The sequence below is a fragment of the Numenius arquata genome, chromosome 14, assembly GCF_964106895.1.
Source record: "Numenius arquata chromosome 14, bNumArq3.hap1.1, whole genome shotgun sequence".
In the NCBI taxonomy this organism is placed as follows: Eukaryota; Metazoa; Chordata; class Aves; order Charadriiformes; family Scolopacidae; genus Numenius; species Numenius arquata.
The window spans coordinates 3,660,585-3,683,176 of NC_133589.1; the positions used below are offsets into that span (position 1 = coordinate 3,660,585).

The 22,592-nt window shown below is 38.4% G+C and overlaps 1 protein-coding gene across 1 annotated transcript in view; it reads left to right on the plus strand.

The window, feature by feature from the left end:
- SDK1 (sidekick cell adhesion molecule 1) overlaps positions 1-22,592 on the plus strand; it is a 403,349-nt gene that overhangs the window by 191,801 nt on the left and 188,956 nt on the right. Inside the window, exon 5 of the mRNA XM_074158262.1 lies at positions 4,292-4,425. Within this exon, the coding sequence (XP_074014363.1) occupies positions 4,292-4,425 (134 nt within the window). The remainder of the gene's footprint in view (positions 1-4,291; positions 4,426-22,592) is intronic.

The window sequence follows — 22,592 nt, forward strand, 5'->3', positions numbered from 1 at the left end:
CACGTAGTTAAATAATTTTGATTAATAATTCCCCACCAGAATTGGAAGACACGTGGGTGGTGAAATGCTCACTCTGTTAAGCCAGGCGTGTGCTACTCTGAGTCAGGATTTTGCTCCAACAGCTGTGTTTTTAACTGCAATGTATCTGTATGTTTTTCTAAAAGGGGAAATCCATGGGGGAAGTCTTTCAGTAATTATGTTGTTATTACTCCATAATCTCTCCCTTTTCTGTGAACATCACTGTTACTGTGAGGTGTCTGGCTCATGGAGAAAGATCAGTGCTTGTTGTGTAACGTGGACAAAAGTCTTTTTTTAAAGGGGAACAGAGATTTTTCTAATAAAATATCTTGTAAAAAGGGATTGATACTTGTATTAACTGAAGATAATATTGGAAAAGAGACTTTATGAAGGCCGTTGTACTAAAATATTGCACCCGGGTCCATGAGCAGATGGCAGCCTTCTAAGAGCCTAATCAGGTTACTCTGATTTTCGTTTTATGGTGCTTTTATAACCTAGTATTATCTATTTATTGTGTAATCTGGTAGACTAATAACCTAACAAATATTTAACTTCTGGGAATTATCCACTTGTAGAGTAGATTTTGGTATTTTCACATAGAAGTTATTAATGGAAATCCACCTATTTATGAAATTGAAGGGTTCATTTGCAGCATTTTAAGAAATGTTATAACTTTCAGTGGAGGAAAAAATTACTTACCTCCAAAAACTTTGTCATAAATGCCTTAAAAATGGTATCCCCTTTGGAAAACTATCTTTACTGGTAAAAGCCTGATTCATGTTCCACTGATATTAACAGAGTAATTTCCATGAGCTTTAGATCAAATTTGGAGATTATTTGCACCAGATATTTATTTTTTTACTATATTTGGACAATTTGGAAGGCTGCAATTAAAAATCCCAGGGTGTACGTAACTGCTAAATTTTGCAATAAATGGGAGTGATGAAAACCTCCTTAGGTGCCCATTGACACGTTCAGATGCTTAGAAGAACTGAGTGTATAAAATGACTTGTCCCCATCATTGCTGCCTCTTCTTCCCCCCATCAGACCATTGCCTTTGGTTAGGCTGTGTCATATCCATAGCTTGCAGTTTAAAAGCCCTACTCACCTTTCCTCTTAGATCAATCTGTGCCCGTATCTGGCTGCTTTTGTGGTAAAGATATTGTTGAAATGCTTGTAGGACACCATAGTACTGGCTCCACTGTTCTGACCGCCCACCACTCGCAGGCACGTATGTTGCTGTCTGTATATTGGCTGCGGTTCCCTACAGGCTTCCACCCAGCTCCAGAGAAACTTTAAAAATTCTTCTATTAAAATATACGATTGAAAATGCTCCTTTCCCTACACTTAAGGAATCCCAAAGGATCACTCAGCTTAGTTTACCTTCTGGTTACTCCTGTCTTGAAAATGTTAGATTGTGTTAAGTTCGATATTTATATTTTTCATGAATTCTGTGCTGGGTATGAATTACTGACAGGTCCACTCCATCTGCTGCAGTCGTCTTCCTCAAATGTGCTGGTAAACTGAGCAGCCGGGAATCAGATTTTCCTTGGAACATTAGAGTGCTGCTGTCATAATTTAAAAGTTATATCAGACAATGAAAACAAACAATAAACCCAGCAAAACAGGTTAAGCCAATTTTAAGCAGCTCTGTGCAGCTGTTGTGCAAAAAGTGGCTGCAACCCCGGTAAGGGCCAGGGCACGAATCTTCAGATGGTTTAGAAACATTGGAATTAATGAGTCCTTAAAACATGACTAATTGATTTTCCTGATGCACAAGGCTCATCCTTGATCTAAATAAAGCTCCTAGAGTCTGCAGCCTGTGAAGGCCCCTGCCTCACTCTGTACCGGTCTCTAGTTAATGGAATTGAAACATTCCGTTTTTCAGAGTACTATTAAGATATCAATAACTCATTTGGGGGGTTTTAATTTAACATTAATTTGACCATGTAATTGATGACCCCAAAGAGTGATCTTGAGTAGTTGCTTTGTTTTCTAATTCTTTTTTTCTGTACAAATGAATATCAAACTTTTTGCGCTATTTTCAACACGTAAGTTATAATGTTAAGCCCTTTAACGGTATTCCTTTTTGGTTCAAATATGCTTATGTTAATTTAATCCTTAAAACTTACTACATTTCACTCACAAATGTTACATTCTTCTCACATTGCAATGAAGATTGGTGAACTATAATTAAAAAAATCTTCATTTTGAACAATTTTCTTAATAAATACATCTTAATTTCCTTTGCTCTTGATTAGTTTATAATGAGTATAACGGTTCAGTTTTCAGAATTTTGAGTCAGTTTGGTACAGATAGTAGCAGCGTGCATCTCGCCAGTATTCAAGGGTCACCTTTAAAACTTTGGGTGCAGTTGGAGCTGGCATCAAAGCAGTCTGAAATGTATTTCAGTATTTTTCAAAGAATGCTTCTAATGCTGCTTTCTTTAGAACTAAAGTAGAAATTACTAAATGTTATTGTCTTTTAATATTCAATTATTAGCGCTTCACTGGAATTTTATCTTTATTTGCTTTATCAAATGTCATATTAATTGCATTTTATATCCTCACTGTAAATCTATCACAGTTTCTTTGATTAATTTTCTGAGTCAATTAAGCTAGTACAGGTTCATTGAATAAAGAAAGTCATACTGTGATTTTTTTTTTAACAGTTTTTATAATAACTGTCAATAAAGATAATGTAAGCAGGATCTTCAGCTGGTGTGCGATCAGAGCTGAAAATATAGCCTTATATTTTTCAGGAGATCTTTATTTATTGGTATCTACTGATAGCGTTATAGAAGTTCTTTGTATCCACATTAGAAAACTGAAGTATGGATAAAACAGCATTTGAACACTGCTGTGTTCTTGCTGGCATTTTCTACGCCCCCTCCCCACGTATAAAAACCAGTATGCTACAGTAGGAATGTGTGATTTCCCCTATTGCTTTAAATGCTTTTTCAAAAGCAAAATAGTTGTGAATTATTCATGTTAACCACACCATGGCAAAGCAAGAGGAAGACATGCAGGTGTGTTCATTGTTGGTTGATTAGTGTATGAATACTTTGGCTTAGCACTGACTCTTCTTGAGGCTTATCGATGTATGAACTTGTTTCGTCCAGTATAATAATTTAATATGTTGTTTCAACCTCACACTCGAGGATGTGACTAATAGCACAGCTGAACTCAGTGGGGCTTCTCATCATGTAACACAAGTGTAGGTAGGAATTTCTTGCTCCAAGTCTTGCACTTGGATTTCCAAGTCCGTGCCTGTCCCAGTCTGCGTTAGTGCCAGCTCTTTGCTCCACAGCCTTTCTGTGGTATTTTATGTGTTCTTTTATTCTTATCTGATTCTTGAGCTTCCTGTGTCTTGTTTAGTTAAGCCCTTAAATTTTTACATGTTGTCTCTAGATTGAACCTTTATCTTGTATAGTCAAGAAAAGACCATCTAATACCTGTAAAGTAACCAACCCTATTGCAGTGCAAATGGGAAACGCTGCCCACGGGGGAGCTTATAGAGGCATTTATTATGTACCAGCCCCAAGCAAGATGAGACTTGTGTTATGCAATGACATTTATGGACTCCTTCAGGCCTACACCAGTGCTAACAATGGGGTTGTGCTTTCCTACCTGCCTTAGACTAAATGAAGACTCTGCCCTCCCTATCTCCACACAAATAATCCATGTATATCAATTAGGCTCTAACTTGCTGATGTTCTTGCTTCTGATGTTGTGACAATTAGTGATGCCATCAATACAGAAGGCTTACCTTCTGAGGGTCTACTTCCTTTGAATTTTTTTCTTTTTTTTTAAACTGAACTAGGTGGTGCTATTCTGTGAGTGTCAGTCTTCAATAGGCCAGCTTTCACTTGTTGAGGGTTTCAATAGAACAGGCTTTGCAATATACTGATGTTTTCCAGGACCATTGTCAACCCATAACGATGCAGTTTGCAGGCTATTGGTCTCTGTTTTCATTTGCCATTTCTTATGTAACTTCTTATTGCCATGTAAACTGTTCTAGTTTCATATGTTGTAGCTTTCCGCATGTCACCATAAACATCTTATGCAATCTAAACAGATAAAAGGCCTAGAGACGTCAAAGATCTTAAGTATTACTTGTGAATGTTTGATATTGGGCTGGTTTTGGTTCCACAACATCTTGGTTTAGATGACCCATTGAATATCATAGTAGTCTGTCGAGTCTGAAGCGCTGTACAATTTTTGCCTGGTGGATACAGTTCTTCTGGTTTCAGCATGATCTTTTTCCTGAACAGAGCCATCACGCTGGAGAACCAGCTGGTCATCCTTGCAACATCAGTGACTGACGCAGGAGGCTACTATGTCCAGGCAGTCAATGAGAAGAATGGGGAGAACAAGACAAGTCCATTTATTCATCTCAGCGTAGCAAGTGAGTACACAAATTCCAGAAAACGTACTTTTTTAGATGAAAAAATACTAAGGTTGCAGGCCGTGTTTACAGAAGTCTGCTCTAATAAAATGAGCCTTGCTGACAGAGTGTTGGGTCTTTAAAGGAGGTCAACTTTTCTTGGTTATTTTGGAGCACGCTGAGCTCCTTGTGCAATAAGAGGGACCTAAGAGAGTAAATGCCCTCCACAAATCACCCTCAAAGCCTTTTGTCTGATGGTTTATTTTGTGCAAGGCAGGTACATGATGATATCCCTCGCTGTTTGTTGTGAAGTTGTGATCGTAATTTCTTTTTAATGCAGGGGTTTATAATGTATTGTTTTCCATTGTGCGCAAGTAAACAAGACACTCTTGTGAGTGCAATTTTATTAATGAGTCTATTCCAAGTCTATGGCATTATTTTTACCTGGAGTTATCACAGAGTCCCAGGGAACATGCATTTCATTGTTATTACTTATTATTTTACATTTTGCAAATTGTATTAACACCTACCACGACAGGGGCATTCCATGAGTAGATTTTGTAGCAAAGGGGAGGGAAACGCAGCAGACCAGTGGGGTCAGAAAGATGACTGCACACTAAATATACTAACATACGCGTTCAGCAAAAATATGTGTGTGTAAACTATTGTAAAACACTTAGTAAATGGGTTTGTATGAAAAGTTAATATTCTAAACACACAGAACGGTTTGACTCCTTTTCTGAGGGCATTTGGTAAAGGTGTGTTTAATGTAGCCGTGAGATCGGGAGTGTGTCAGTCTGTTGTGTGCGTGTGGAGGGTTCTGTTTCTGATTGTAGAGCCAAGGAAGAGATGGCTGGGTAAAGTGGTGATGGTGCTACCAGCTTTAGGGACAGGCTACTCTTATGGCTTGGGCTCCTAGAAGATGCATGAGACTCATCTCTAGAGTAGTTGGCATGATGAGATGCCCAAGACCTCTTGATCTTGGATACCATTGGATTTGAGACCATCTCTATGGCTCCTTTCCTTGCAACAGCAGAACTTGGGAGTCTGGGTTTCTGGGAAGGAAATCTGGCAAACTGCTTTTGGAAATACGCTGTTTGTTTGTCAGAAGTTCATCAAAACATTATGTTCCTGTGAAACATTAGATTTCTAAGAAAATATTATTTTTTTCTGCTAAAATTCCCAATGAGAGATCAAGGAAAGCAGTTCTTGCACAAGCAGTGGAAGCCCCGTTAGTGGGACTGGGGGGTCACTGAGGGCAGAGGCTGTGTGATAACAGACAACAGCACGGACAAACTTGTGCTTTCTTCCTAGATATGTTTATAAATTAAATGAACTTCTCAGGGGTTTGCTTTATGTGGATCTTTCTGAAGTGGAAATAACATTCCAAATCCACTTGTGAATTCTGGCTCTACTGTGGCATGTAGATTGTAAACATTATTATTTCTGACAGTATAAAGAGGTTTGCTAACACTTTAGTAATTTCATTTTTAAAGCAAATTTGTATTGTTTGTATTATGTGACCAATAATGTACTTCCCACTTTAATTTCATATCTTAATTAATGCTAGAAGTAGTCTGTGATCATGCATGCATAACAAGTGCTATGCAAAGCAGAAGGTAATATGGGCATATGGAAAAGAAAACACTTCAAAATGCATACAGACTTGATACCATGAATACAAAGTCTATCCGGAATGTGAAAAATAGGAAAGATTAAATGGATAAAAGAAAATGAAGAATGAGGTAAGATGGAAAGCCAAAAATGGATTTGCTTGTTAAAATGAATTTTAGCCAATGAGGTTTTTAAATTGTTGCCTTGATATCGGGGATTATTAATGCTGGGGGTGTGTTGAAGGAAGGCACTGGCTGCGAGGCATTGCATTGTCTGTGAAGGAACTGAGATTAACATGGTCATTCTGAACTTTGATCTGAGGAAGAAGCGAGTGATACATAAGATAGAAATGAATAAACCTTATTTTCTGCTACGGGACCAATAATCAGGCAAAAACATAGTTCTGCAGCAATATGCAGAGAATGGTTGCAGAAAAATGATGTGTTTTGGAAGAGTAATAAAGAATTCCAGCAAGTGGCTGGAAACAGATTGTTAAAGGTACATCCAGGTATGGAAGATATCACAATGAATTACCACTGTCTGAATCTTACCAGATGTTAAGAGTGATGTTGCTTGTCATTTTCCATTAGGACATATATAAAATTTAAAAACAGTTTAATCAAAATCAAATAAACCACAAGTGGAACATCCAATCTCTGTGTGAGTAGATTATATATTAATTATATATTACCTTGCTACATGACTCAGCATGCATATTGCCACTTTTATTGAGGGCAAAAGGAAAAAAAATATCTAGATAATTCCCAGGGCAGTCATCCACTGAGAACAGTGTTAGATATGCATAGCTTGTTATTCCTTGAAGGATATTGGTGTCAGACTTGCTCCAGCCTGTAGGAAAAGCACATTTGCAGAATGAGTCTAACAGCTGAGAGAGCTGTGAGCTCTCCTCTTCTGGTCTGGAATACAAGGCTCATGGCAGGAGAAAGGCAGGGCCCTGAGCTAAGCAGGAGACAAGTTACAAGCTTTATATTGCAGATTAAAGTCAATGCCTGAAATTGGGGCTGAAAATAAATGGAGTTTGAGGGAAATACACTAAACTGTCCTTCAGTTAATAACTAATGCCCATCAAATAAGAAAATTTGAGGATGTTGAACACGTTTCAAAAATATAGTCTAAGTGCCCCAATCACTGTGAATTATCTACTAGGGCTCCAAATATTAAACCAAACCATGACATTGGTCTAACGTATAACTCATCGAGTCCCAAGCAGCACAAAGCCTTACATCCGCCCATCGCCCCCTGATTACAAACACAATGCATGGAAGTTGGAAAACAGCTCCAGAAGAAAGCCTTCTAGCTTGTCAGCGTGGCTTTTCTCTACATTCTGAAGTTGGTCAGATTGAAAATGTAGGCATGCGGGTTTAATGAAAATTAACAGATCTTTAGGACATCTTGATGTGTTCAAGAATGTACCTGTTACGCATTACTGTGTGACGGTTCATTCTGTAAACACGCTTTGCAGTAAAGATGAAGTAGCCAACAGTTATGGTCACCCCCTGGGAAGATTCAAGTATTTGTGCAGTATTTTTCCTTAGCAGCTGAGTCTCCAGCTTGTTTAAACACTGCTGTTCTGCATGTCTGCCCTTTAAAAACCACGTGTCTTGTTTTGGTGACCCAGACTTTCAAATTAGTTAAGCTCACAGCATGAGGTCCAGTCCAACTGTGCTTGAAAACAATGGTCATTTCTTTCAAGTGGATGTATTTTCCACTGATTTCAAGGGGATTAGATCATCCTAGAGGTGACAGGCTCTGGTGCCCAACAGGCAGCATATTGGGAATAACGTCACATCTGAAATTAGTATGAGATGTCATAAATTAGTCCTAAATTTAACATGTCTTATAATCACTTGAACTGTATACTAAACTAATAAAAATATTGCCTTTTTATTTTTTAAACCATGTGTCCCAACTTTCATGTAAATAACACAATTTTGGCTAGGAAAATCAGAAACTCTGAAAGCCAAGTGTTTGGCAACAGAAATAAAAAGCAAAATGAGTTTTGTTACTGACTCAAATATATCGCTTACTCCCTGTTGAAAATTCACTATTACTGTTTTGGAGGATTTCAGTATTAACTCATTTGCTGGAACTTCCCAATTTAACCAGAGAGGTGTGAGAGTTAATCTATCACAAGCTTCTTAGATGTAAATAGTACTTTTCAATAAAAACAGTTGGGAAATCCTTAATGTTCTTTCCTGTTTCCATCTATTTAACAACAGATTTAATGTTAATACCTTAAACCAATCCTTAATTCTTCAGGCTTTTTCTCTTGTGTCTGTTCTCCTGCAGACAGACATACACTGCGGCACAGATGGTCAGATCTCTTCCTAAAGACTCGGGCATGTCAGGGGGATGGAGTGACAGTCTTTTGATCTTACCAGTGTTGGCAGAACACTTTAAACATCAGTGTTCACTAAAGTGAGGCCATCATAAAACTCTTAATTTCCTTGAAGGCCAGACTCTGTGTATCAGCTCAATTCTTCTGAAACTTGGCACCAAGCCTCTTATGGCTGTATTTCGGTGGAGGGGAAAAAAACAAAACAAAAAACAACAAACCAAACCCAACAAAACAACAAATAAAGAGAAAATACTGCTACGTGGTACTCTGCTGTGGTTTGTGCTACTTATGCTTGAGGGTGGTTTTGGGGGGAAAGGGAGAACAGGGGTGTGAAGAGCTTCTTAATGAAACCGTAAGAATTTCTGAGTCAAGAGTTTAAGAAGTGTTTTTTTAGAGGGGGGAAAAAAAAACTTCACAGGGAGCTTTTAATTACTGTAAAGAGCTAGTTGAGGTATTTACTGCAACATACGCAATGCATGTCCTTGTTACTTTATTACATGAAGACATGGTGAGCCTCTGGTACCACCTTAGAAGAAGTTTGAAAAGCTCTGCTGAGATTTTTCTATTATTAATTTGCAGGGCTGTAGATGTGGGCACTGTTGGCCCAGTCTTAGAAACTCTTAACAGTATGCACTGCTCTTTCTGAGGGTGGTTGGAGCATTTTATGAAAAATTTGAGTGTCCCCCAGTAAATGATTTAAATGGCAAGTTTGCAAAAGGTGGGCATGGGTAAGCTGTTCTGACAGCTCAGATACTCCTGCTTCAATTGGTTTTGCAGCGCTAATCATCTGGAACTGCAATTCAGGGCCTTGCTTCTGGACCTTCTCGTTAAGCTGTGAAATATTGAGATGCATGTCCCTTCAATAGATTTATTAGTAAATTAGATAGTCTTGAGATCTATTCATAATGCTAGGAGATACAGCGTGTTCTGCAGACTGACGTCTTTTTCTGATGCAGGCTTTGTAAAAACAGAAAACAAGATTGATGAAAATTTTAAAAACCTTGCCAGCTAGCATTTCTGAAGAGTCAAAGATAATAAAGCCAATTATCATTTAATGAAGATAAATTTTTCCCTTGAGCACTGGCAATGCTTAAAAAAAAAAAAAGCAAAAAAGAAAAAGTTGGGGACTGAAAATTAAACTCCTGGCTTGGTTGCATTGCAGTTAATTTAAAATATGAGGGTGTCATGTTGTTCTGCCCAGCTTCCGCTTGCAACCAGGAGAATTTTATTCTGTTACAGCAGACATTGACAGGAGGCTAAATAGGCTCTGTTTGTTTCTGGTTGGTCCCTATTTTGTTCTTCAATTTAATATATCAAAACATAAATTTTACAGACGGGAAGAGTCCCATTGCAGACTGGCAGGGTACTGATTTTGCACTGAAAGTTTTTGTTTGTTCATTTTTCTGTTATAAAGAAAGGTTCTCACGATAGCACAAGATGTTTAGGTCACTTTCAGTGTCTGTAAAAATGAAATATTCTTTACATTGTTAGGAAAGTGGGGGAAGAAAGGGCCATATTACCTGTCGGTGTATGTGGTAGAATATCACTTCTGACATCTTTTTGTCAGGTTTGTGAAGAAGATACGTTTTCAGAAGATTCTGAGCAGACGCTTTCCTCTCTGGAAGAGAGCATTTCACTAACATAATTTTTTCATATTAACCATCAAGGTTTGTTCAAGTCAGCAGATGTTGAGGATCCTTCATGGATATGTTTGAAGCATACTGCTGCATGAATGTTTCATAGCTAGTTCCAGCTTTCAGGTGTAGGCAGGGGGGAAAAAAAAGGGAATGGGCTGACACCCCCAGGGAATAGATATTCCTCTTCTGAGGTCATATTCACGCAAACTCTAGAAACTTGTCAAGCTGTTTTTAGTTCATGCCAAGGGAAAGTACTTTGCTTTGCCTTTCTGGGTCAGTGCTGTTGAGGTGAAATTAGTGCTTCAATTATGTCTGGGTTTTGTTTTTTTGGTGGGTTTTTTTCCTCTTTTGATGGGGAAAGGAGAGGGAACATGAGTTGAAATGAAATTGCATTTCTGTGCTGTGATTGTACCGTCTATGCCTGAGGTTCTGATCAAATACTGAGGAAGTCCAACATAGCACAGCTCAGCCCTCTCTGCACTGGTCTTAAGTTACTCTTTGAAAGAATGTCATTTCTTTCCTTTTCTGTTCTCTACAGGTGCTTTGCTTTCTCTTTGTTGCGCAGAGTTTCTAGGAAGGAGGCCCTGGTGGCTGTGGCATGGGTGGTTTCATGAGTAAATGTGTGATGTTTGCTGTAATGGTCATTTCACATTCTTTTCTTACCCAAAATGCTAATTTGAAGGAGACTTCAGAAGTGTTTGGGATTTAAAACTGAACTTTAAGGATAAATTCTCTGTAAATGCCATCTTTAATACCCTGGAAAAATACTGTCTTGATGCTTTTTCTTTAGTTGTAGCTTCAATCTGCTCTAATACTAAAGGACATAAATTTTTAAAGGAGGATGTATGTTTCTTATTATTTTGAGAATAGATTGAGTATACCTTAACCATGCTTTTGAGAGAGATAGATATCTCTCTATATAAATTTAAGTCAAATGCATTTTGGTAACAATTATAGCTATTCCAAAAAGGGCTAAATTGAGTTAGTGTTAAAGATTTGGTATTGATATATTGGAACAGATGTTAGTTTAAGCTTTATTCAGAGCTAGGAATTTCAGTGAAGGCTGATATTCTCAATGGTTTACCCTATTACCCACTGCAAAAGGGATATGGTATCACAGTGTACAACGATTTTTATATGCATTATGAAGAAATAACAGATGTTCAGGATTTATCAGCATTCTTGGACTCCATATTTCATTGGATTTTGTTTTGTGGTTAGTTTCATAGAGGGAAACCTGTAGTTAAAATGATAAAGATTGAGTTAAGATTGCTAAACTGCAGGAATAAGAAAGGTGAGCCAAAAAACCTCTGCGGCAGCTTGAGCTTTTCTTTGTCTTTTCCCAAATATTCTATCAATGCCTTATCTGATAAACGAAAAGTTGTTCTGCAATTTGTTCTTCCTCTGCACTAATTTTGATAATAACTTATTGCCACATGCAGTACAGTCCTGCATCTGCTGCAACCTCTGTCCCAGGTAACTAATGTCTTCTCTGCTGGTAGTTTTTGCAGTGGAAAGACAATAAAATAAACTTTCTGTAAGGTTTTTTCAATCTTACTATTGAAGAGCATTTAAACAGCCAAAATCAGCATAAAACATATTTAAATATCTAGCACTTAATTTTCATCATGTTGTATCAACAAATGTAATAAAGCTTTGAATACACGGTTTATGGAAAGAATAGTTCTTTCCTTTTCTCCCGAATGCACCGATACAGCCCTGTTGTTATGGGGACCCATCGCTAGCTGGGGAAATGTACCCAAATTGAGTGTATGTTCCTTCAGCATATGTACATACATTATGCATACTGTTCTGAAAAAATGGCAAATGCTAAAGTTTCTAAAAATCTAACTCATTATTTTAACATACTTCTTGTTACACTTGTCTGTTTGCAGGGTTTGGGGGCTTATGTCTGTAAGAGATCTGGAATACATATGCACGCTCGCGCTCTCAAAATGCTGGTTTGACTCCTAAACCCTTTATTTATATCTGACACATGCAATTAATCTCTCCCTATCTCTAATCACTTTTGCTGTTACATTCATTGGAGTGATTTGTATCCTATCTCTGTCGCTGCTCTGTAATTGATATGTGGAGATAAGAGATTCTTAGAGGACACAAACAAGGAAAAGAGAAAATTGAATTTACCTTGCAATCATTTTACAAAATGTGACATACATCAATTATACATGCCAGCCAGGAAAATGCCATCTTGAACAAACTGTGATGATTTGTTGGAAGACCAACAGAAGAGAAATGCCAGAAAACTTTTCTAGACAGAAAAGTATTGCTAGTTCAACAGACAGGCTTTTCAATCTCACTCATTCACCTATATTTTTTTTTAAGTAATACCGCAGTATTTACAAAGACAATATCATTTTTGATCAGTGTTTTTCTCAGTCTGTCTTGTACTAACATTCTAGTGTGGAATAAGATGAAAGGAAGCTGCTGAAATAAACATTGTTTTGATCAGACATAAAAAGATGATGTTGGTTACTCAAGATTTCATCGGCAAAAATGGTAAAATTGATAGTATGGTCCAATTCCAGCTTAACTCTACATACTTGTCTTTAGTTTCTCATTTCTATTTCATTGCAGAGAGTGAACTAATTTTCTCCTCTTGTTTAAATACTTTGTGGTCATGATTAGTTCTAATTGTTGGCATGAGAGTAGTAGTTCCTATACATAATTATAAGTTTAAGTAGTACTTTGGGATCTTTGAAAAGCTTTTTAATGTGTACTGATAATCATACAAAAATTGCTCTGGTATATCGATATGTTAATGGTAATAGAAATCATAAAACTCGGGAGATTTAAGTCAAGCAACATCCAATGTTGGCCACTTCCTGGGACTGTAGGACTGGCAAACAGTCTTTTCCCTAGAACTGTTTATTTATTTGCTATCACCCAAGATCACAGAATGATATGAGGTTGGAAGGGGCCTCTGGAGATCTAGTCCAAACCCCTGCCAAAGCAGGTCCCCCCAGAGCAGGTTGCACAGGAACATGTCCAGGTGGGTTTTGAATGTCTCCAGAGAAGGAGACTCTACCACCTCCCTGGGCAGCCTCTTCCGGGGCTCTGCCGCCCTCAAAAGAAAGAAGTTCCTCCTCGTGTTTAGATGGAATTTCTTATGTTCAAGTTTGTGCCTGTTACCTCTTGTCCTGCCACAGAAAAAAAGTGACACCACCGAAAAAAGACTGGCCCCATCCTCTTGATGCCCACCCTTTAAGTATTTATAGGCGTTGATCAGATCCACCCTCGGTCTTTTCTTCTCCAGACTAAAAAGACCCAAGTCCCTCAGCCTTTCCTCATCAGAGAGATGCTCCAGGCCCCTCATCATCTTTGTAGCCCTCTGCTGTACCCTCTCCAGCAGTTCCCTGTCCTTCTTGAACTGGGGAGCCCAGAACTGGACACAGTGCTCCAGATGGGGCCTCACCAGGGTGGAGTAGAGAGGGAGGGTGACCTCTCTTGACCTGCTGGCCACACTTTTCTTGATGCACCCCAGGATGCCATGGGCCTTTTTGTCTGCAAGCGCATATTGCTGACTTGGATAAACTGTACTTTCTAAAATCTTCCAGAGGAGACAGAAATATAGCGATTTGTAGGCATTTGCAAAGGGCTTTGTGGTTCAGTTTAAGTGTCGTAATTCTGAAGCTTTAAAAGGAATAGCTGCTGGAGACTCACATATCAATGCACCCCTTTTGAACGCTGCCTTTTGATCTCTTGTGAGTCCCATTCTGTTACTCCCTACCCAGAGTGTTTGAAGTTGCTGACTTGAAATCTTTTGCTTTGTTTCCCATCTTTACAAAGTTGGATGTATTTAAAATAGTGTTTTCATTAATTTAAATGCTAAACCTTACTGAAGGTGAAAGTAAGAATGTGTAACTTACTGCTTTAAGCTTTAGCTTAAACATGGTATTTTAAGAAAAAAATAATATTTAGAGAAAAGCATCTATGTGATATATGGCTGTGAGAGGTTTGAACTGTTCTGAAAGGAGACAGTTTGTCTTGGCTGGTCGGTGAACAAGAGGGTAAAAAGATACAAAGGTCTTGCTTAGGAAGATAATGAGGAGCATGTTATTTGTTATGAAATGGATAAACTTGCAGTATGTAGCTCTCTTGGGTTTTTTCTTATTATTCATAGTAGGAGGACTCGCTCTACAATTTAGAAAATAAATACTTTAGGAACTATTTGATGGTGTTCTTTAAACTGGCATTGTGTTAGGCAAGCTTGAAATGTCTTAGAAACAATATAGATAAGGAATAATAAATACGCTCAGAACAGATGTTTAATAGAATAACTTTTGCACTTAGTTACTGCAAAAGCCTAAATAAGTGTAAAGATTTTATTGCACACGCTGAAGGTCTGCATGGCAGAACCCCCCCCACCAGCATATTTACAAAACCTAATTTTCATCTCAAGCTTTCACAAACATATGGTTGCTTGAGGGTTATAATTTTTAAAACTCTTCATATTAAAGATGTTTTTAACTTCTTCTCAATATACATCACAGCACAGGGAAATTGAATAAGGATAGAAACCCCTCACGTGTCTGTGTCATCGTTCTGCCAGACAGATGTCATTCATCGAAGTAATTCTGAAAGTGCATGCAATATCCTGAGTATGAGCAGAAATGAAAAACCAGTGATTACAGCTGCAGCCCAAGCAGTGGAGAGTCAGGATGTGCGAGATTCAAGGTCATCTGTAAAACCTGAAATATTCTTTTTTGTGTAGAAATATTATAAGGCATTTCATGTGTTACTGTTTTGTTCAGTAGAAAACAAATTTTAACAAAGTTTAGTATTGGAAACACTTTTAGATTTTAGTAAGGACTTGCTTTGAATTTTAAAGTAATATAGAATAATTGGACTTTCCTACTCCGTTTGTAAAAGGAAGAGAAACTCAGACTTGGCTGTAACTTGGGTCACTTCACCTGATGTATGTAAAAGCTGCATCGATTTCTTGTCCACTTGGTTGTACCGTGGGAGCTGTAAATTGCCAATCTAGGATGCTTGTTATCCTCAGGTTTTGTACTACTTAATTTCACATATTGCCATTTGCATCTGGGGAGCGGTTAGACATTGGAGTAATCCAAGTTCTGGCTTTCTTTCCTGCTACAGACTGTGCTGTAAGGTGATAAACTCCAATTTCTTTTCATGTGCAGACTATTGTCTACACATCTAAGTCCCTTAAAAATAATCCATAATCCAAAACTTTGCCTTTTTATGGTGGATAAATCATTTTAGCTATGGAATGTGGGAGAAAAAAGTTACAGCTCGTATAATTTGGGAGAGCATCATTGTGAAACAGTGCATCTTTAAAGCACCGTAAACTTTCTGTGACAAAAATGAAGGAATACAGCAGCCGGGCAGGTGCAGACAATGCCCTGGTCTCTAAGGCCCTCTTTGTGCAAAAATGTTATTAAGCTTTGTGCAGCTATATTCGCTGTTTACAAGCTGAGAACAAGTAGCTTACTACTTGTGTGTAGGGAAAATACTGCAGTGGTCAGTCTATTGCATGAAGAAGGGAAGACAAGAGAAGTTGTTCACGGAGGGTTTTTTCTTCCCCCTTTATCCCTAAGGAGGGATAAAAAGAAAAATCTTGCTTATTTACTCCATGCTGGCTGTATTTCGATCTGCTCTGCAAAGCCGTGTGCTCATAAACCTGACTTAATAAAGAGCGTGAAGGCTTAAAAAGCCGGCAATGTTGTGTCTTTTGCAAATAGTGGGTGAGAATCTGCACGCCCAGAGCTGCCATCCCCTCCCCTTGTGGGTTTATCAGATCACTGTGAGTGATACTGTCAGAGCTATTAAAGAAAGTAATTGGTAGTGAGTGATTAAAATTGCAGATGGCCTTTTCAAGGTGATTATGACTATTAAATCAAGTCTGTAAAAGCCAGCTAAAAAGGCCCATGAAACTGAAAAGTGAATATGCTGAAGATAATTGCATAAAAAGAGGATCTCGCAGGCGTGCTATGCTCACCCAACCCCCCCAAACCAATCAGCTAACCAACCAACCAAAAACCCCAAGAAGCACAATAATTCAAGTGGACCCATTGTATCAAAGGAGGTGGAACTAAATATCTGCCTTTTTTTTTGGCTGGAAATCCCTCTGTGCAGAGAACTTGCTGCCTCTCGCTCCTCTTTATATGGGATGTTATCCCAGATCCATGGCTGTCAGCATTGAGCAGCGATAGGTCCGCAGAGTCCCCTGCGCCATGCCATGGTCTGTCATTAACAGTGATCTTTTCCTGTTCTTTCCCAATTATAAGCAATTATGACATGTTCCTTTCCATGTCACCCTGGAACAAGGCCAAGAATTGCTGGGGAGTGACTTAATTTCATTTGGTGAACTTATCTCACAAAGCAAAGGTTATGTGGGAATCTTCTCTTTTTTTTTTTTTTTTTTTTAGCTGAAAAATCTAAGGTTCCTTTTGTTCTATAATTTAAAATGGAAACTTGACATGCAAACAAAGATAAAGGTAGAGAAAACTGAAAAAAAAAAAGTCTTCATTTTGAGCCCTGCTTGCTTACATGTGTATTTTAATACAATATACAGAGAGCTTTCACATATGTCTAAATAGCTTGTGAACTTAAAGCCTGAGGGATTGTTTTCTTGTGCATATTGTGATTATAGACTCATCACTTTTGGACCAATTTAATGCTTACAAATAGAAGAATTTTGTATGGTTGCTTATACTTCAACATTATTATTGTATTGATCTCAAACCTCATGCTGACCTACCTAATCTGCTCTTAAACTGTAAAACATCATGGGATTTACTGTGAAGATTTATATAAATGTGTTTTGCAATTACTGTTTATTACCTTTGGTGTGACAGAAATCACTTGTTTGAGGAGTTTCTTCCCCTTCAGACAACAGTTCTGCTTACCTGAGTTTTGTGGTCATCGTTTTGTTGTAGTGGTTTTGTTGCACATTGATTATTCATCTAGATGAATAATCAATTTCACTTATGGGCACTTGGTGAATTCGATAGAGAATTCTGCCTATTCCACTACAATACCACCTACTTTTAACCATACTGGCTTAGGAACTGGTCTGTGGCCTCCTTGACAAAGACACTTGTACCATGCAAGTGTTTTAAAAAGCTAGTCTAAAAAAAATACTCAGACCTTTATTACTGGTTCACTGCTGGTCAACGCAGCAGGCGTGCTTTTAAGGGATAGGTGGTCTAAACAGATGCTCAGCACTTCCCTTTAACTGTGGAAAGACAAGTTCCACCTTGTAATATAAACAGACAATACCCAAGAAGTTATGAGGAATTTAAACAAATGCTTTCGCAGGCTCTTTGTAATGGGAGAAGTGACAGACCTCTAATTAGCGTGGCGGTATGAGACGCTATAGTGTATGTGCTCACAAAAGAGAAGGATGAAATACAGCTGTTTATCTGGAGTTTATGGCAAGCAGATGCAGGTAAATAGTGTTATTCTTGGTTCATTCTTTCCTGTGCATACTGGAGGAGGAGTTCTAAATTTTGTCAAAGTGTTTCTGAGAAACTTAAAACATACAAGTTATGAATTTACTGTATTGACCAAGCTGTTTCCCTGCAAGCCTTTGCAAGATGTTTATTTAAGGCAGCTTCTTTTCAGAACAGTATTTTCCTACTTTTTAAAGTGATAAACACAGTCTCCTTCTCCAGAAAATACTTTTAAAGTAGAGGTTTATGAAGTCGGCTGACAGGACTTCATTGCAATTTTTAAAAGATTGGGTTTTATCCTGTTTCAGTTCTGTGTGAATCACGTCCTTCGTTTCAGTTTGACTTCATAATGTCACAAACAACCTGGATGAGTTCTGAGTATCTTAGCACAGTATTTACACATGCTTCATGACACAGTAGGCAGTGGAACGGGAAGTACAAAACTCATTTGTGTGTTAATGCTGAAGACACTTCGTTTGTGATAAATGTTTATCCTTATCTGGGTGTTTTTTTAATTATTCATCAGAAGTGACTGTGATTTACCTAAGTAAATCTGGTAGCTTTTGTAATATATGACAGAAGCCACCCCTTTTCTTTTTTTTTAAGGGTACAGTGGTGTGTTTAAGTGGTCTCCACATCCTTAATTGTAGTGGGCTTGTAGCTGGAATGAGGCAAAGGTGAGCTGAACTGAACGATCAGCTCAAAAGGAGAGAGGAATCAAAGTTGTCTTCAACCTGCTCTGCTTTCTGTAAATTCGGCAACCTGAAAGGCTCGCCTCTAGAGCCGGAGTCGTCCGCCCTTAAGAACACTGTAAGATATCTCTGCTTTCACCACGGGGACTTTAAAATCCGTATTTTGGAAAGGAATCCTGGGTTGCAGTCTCTGAAAATGTGCCGAGTCACCAAATATAAAATCCCACTGAAAAGCATGGATTTGGATTGAGGGAAGGCACAGGAACACGGATGGCTTTGCATGAGTTGCTTCAGTCGGGTTGTGGATCGCAGCTCTATGAGCTCTGCAGGAGACGGGGACAGTTTTTTTTGTTTGTTTTCAAGAATGCGTCGCATGCAATGCTTTCGGAAATTACAAAGTAATCTGAGGAAAGAATACGAAACCTCTGTGAGTCCCTGCAGGTTACTATTGTAGGTAACTTTCATTTTTGCCGTTTTGCTCTGATTTTTACCAAACAGAATTTTGAAAACAACATAACCGAGTCGCTTATACAGTTAAGGATTTATGGGAACATGATTCTCATTCACAAGGGGAGTGTGTGTGCAAATTCTTTTTTACAATATGCTACCGTGATCCTGAAGTAACTTAGAGATTGATTTGTAAAACATTCCGAATCAATTAAGGCTTTAATCAGCAAGCGGCAAACTTCAGATGGCTTGTGGACTAATTTTACCATCTCCCATCAACATGAACCTAAGCTGGAAAAAGAAAACAATTAAGGGGATGTAATTATCTGTCCTGATTACTGAATTAGAAAAGTTTGTGTTTATTCCATTGCTATGTAAAAGGAGAAAATCTGCTTTGAAAAATAATTTGAGACAGCTACTAAATTGCCAAGGGTTTGCAGGGTGCAATGTAGCCTTGTGCTAGGGTGGTTTTGGAAGAAGTTTGTAGGTAAAAACCATCACACAAGTCCTGTGGATCGGGCTTTGGAGCCTGTTCCCCGACAGCTCCATCCTGTGCTACACAGGATCTAGTACTGAGAGTATTTTTCCTCCCTGTAGTTAAAATGAGTTTGGATTTTCAAGGTGGAGTCTCGTCTGCAGTTACTTGTATATCTGGTGCTTATATCTACTGATCACAAAAAAATCTTGTTATTTCTAGAAGCCAGGAACTAATGCTTAAGTTCCCATGGTATAACAACCTTTCTAGAAAGCAGGGAGGGAAAAGCATCTCTGCATGATCAAACTAACGGTCTGATCATCCTGTGGTCATGTCTCCCTGCTACCAAAGGGAATTACCTTAAGTTATTAGTATTTTGCTTGACTTAAGGTGAGAATAGCCTATCGAAATACACCAAACATAATTCTTTCTCAAACCAGACTTTTAGGTTTGGTAGGGTTTTTACTTTCAGCTTAGCAGAGAGAGAAACTCAAATTTGGGACAGGCTCTTCTTTAACCTTTATATGGTCCCAGATCTGATCAAAAGCCACAAATTGCATAAAACCTCTCGTAAACGCCCAGCTTACAGCGCTGGTGTAATGTTTGTTTGAATATTTAGCAGAATGTTAATACTGACGTATTTAACTGCCACTCTGAAGGACTGTTGCTGCTTTCTGTGCAAAGTTCAGAATAAACGCCCAGAACTCAGTGAGTTATAGGTCAATTACAGTAATTGGAAGGAAAAGTAAACAAGAAACCTTAGTAGTCCCCAGCAGGAGTGATATCTCTATTTTTTTTTTATTAATGAGCAGTCAACAAGCCTGTCACCAATCATTGATTTTGAAAAATGTGCCATAAACTTACTCCTATAAATGTTATCATTTGTACATAGTGTATGTGTCTCTTGATGGTACTGGGTTTATTTAATACTGTTGAACAAAATTTTCAGTCGAATGAGATTAAAACTGTCTCCTTAAGAAAACTGAACCTTATTTAAGCAGCAAGAGATAAGGCTGCCTCATCCACATTAACTTTACAGAAGGCTGATTTTATAGTGTCGGTGATACTCAATTAATGGCTTGGTATGTTTTGAAACTTCAGTTATGCTATTATGAAATACACTAAAAGTAGAGTCACTGTAAGAATATAAATTACATCCTATCTACTAGAACACACTAGTACAAAGGCCCAGCCAGTCTCTCATTTACACAGTATCACGTAAATTAGAGTTTAATAGTATTGTAATTTATGCAGATTTAATAAATATGTTTGACTTTTGGAGCAATAAAATGGGTTATGGCATTAACATAAAGGTAATTATTACTGGTGTTGTCTGCTGCATTTTGTTTTTAAGTTAAGAAAATCCATAATGATAAGTATGCTTGTGAGAAATATATGATGCTCCCTGAAGACCCTTGGTGTTAACGCTCGGCGCTGTGCGCTATCCGGAGCTGCTGGGTTATGTTGCTTCTGGCAGGATCCTCCATGAACACCACCCTCTTCAGAGACAAGAAGTCACTGTACTTGGGTAATTTGCCTTTGTTACCTAGTTTGGCTAGAGAAATAAGTAACTTTTTTGCAAGGAAAAGTCTTTGGAGATATTCAGCCAGCCCAGTGCAGGGCAGGAAGGTGGAGAACGACTGACGAGTTCTGGAGAGTGTGATATTCTGAAGAGTCAGGTATTTCTGTAGGTAGAAGAAATGACAACCTGCTTGATTGTAGCTATATAAGCTTATGGAGTGCAGCAGGGCAGATAATCCTCAGTGTTGGGTTTCCTTGCACAGCTTCACAAAACGGAACAGAGCGCTTGTTTAAAGCTGGGAATTTGTTGCATTTGTGGAATGCTGTGTAGAGCACTGAAAATGTGAAGATAAGGCCATGGAGATATCTCTAGACTTACATAAACACATCCCCCAAAGTAGACTTTTGCGAGTAGGAGACTGGAGAGAACAACAAATCACAGAGTAAAATAGGAGCTCCAAAACAAAGGTACACTCTTATCTGCAAGAATGTACAAGATAGTTTAAACTATTTTGAACTCATCTGAGGCTTTAAGTGCTCTTGACAAGCGCTCTGCTTGTTGTGGATACACAATAGATTTTGGACATGTGTTAGTTAGACCTTGAGGTCTCTGGCTGTGGTAACGTTTTGGTGTCATCCGAAGTCCCTGTTAGGTGTTGCAACGTTCAGATAAATATGTTGCAGTGGAGTTCTTCTGTGAAGAAGGTAGTTCATGTTATTCTGACAGTCTTCCACACAGGTCCTTAATATAGGAAATACAGTGCCTGAGGAATCTTATTTTTAAAAAAAACAAAGCAAAACAAAAACCCCAAGAAAACAAAACCAAACCCAAAGTTTCTCTAGGGATGTATCTGTTGTGTGGTTTTTTTTTTAGGGTTATTGGTCTGGCATTCTTACTGATTGTGACTGTCTTTACAATATTCAAAAAAATTTCTCTTCTCGTAGCAATCACTTCTCAGAGGATTCTGAAATTATTCCTGAAAAGTATGTATTTGAGCAGATTGGCTGTGGTACTGTTTCACACAGACTGAAGTGTGGAGGGAGAAGACATTTGTGTGAGATCAGGAAATGTCGAGAGCACTTACATCTTGAGGAAGAGTAAATTGCAATAGGCAATGAACTGGTGGGAAACAGGGGTCTTCTCTTCTGCCAGAGCTGACCTTCTCTCCTGTGTTGATGGACAAATATCATATCAAGAAAAGCAAGAACAAGTTTCTTAGAGAAAGAAGCTTAGAAAGGCTGGTTTTCTTATAACTTGGGCGAAAAGGACAGTCTGCAGTCAGTCTGCTCCCCTAGTAACCAAGGGGCAAATAAATGTTCCATCTGATTTCCCTCAGAGACAACAAGCAGATTATTGAGAATGGGGACCATGTGCAGAGATGCTACCTCACCTGGTGAAATAATATTAGCAGGACAGGTTTTTGCTGACCATGACTGTCACAAAGTCTCTTTATTTACTAGCTGGGTCCTGATGCCTGCTAAAATACATCTCCTATACAGGAAATCCACATGGTCTCCCTTCTCTTTCCTCTTTTCTCCTACTAGATGCAAAAGGTCAGAAGAAAAGCAGCAATGGGAATTCTTGCTGCCAGCACAAAACACTCTTGACTCTGCATCAGTACCACAGACTTTAATTTCCTTTACACTGAACTAAGGTTAGGCTCTCTTAAAGGTCAGCCTCTGTGCAGTAGGGTTTGGTTTGTTTTGCCATTTGTTTTATTTATTGAAAACAGCATCTTTCCTGAGAAGCAAAGTTGTTTTCCCTGCTACTACCTCCCCTCTTCTTAAGTCGCTTTTGAAAGGTGTTTCATTACTTGCTAAGCTCTAAAGTGATTTTTCTGATAGTGATAATATCAACTTGCAAGATCTTTGAGCTGGGAGCTGTTTTTATATTGGAACTGCAATAGTGCTTCTTGCATACAGGGATGGTGACATTTGGAGTTGACCCTGCCCTTACTAGCTCCGGTTTTGACAGAACCCTGAAATTATCCTGTTACCTTTGTC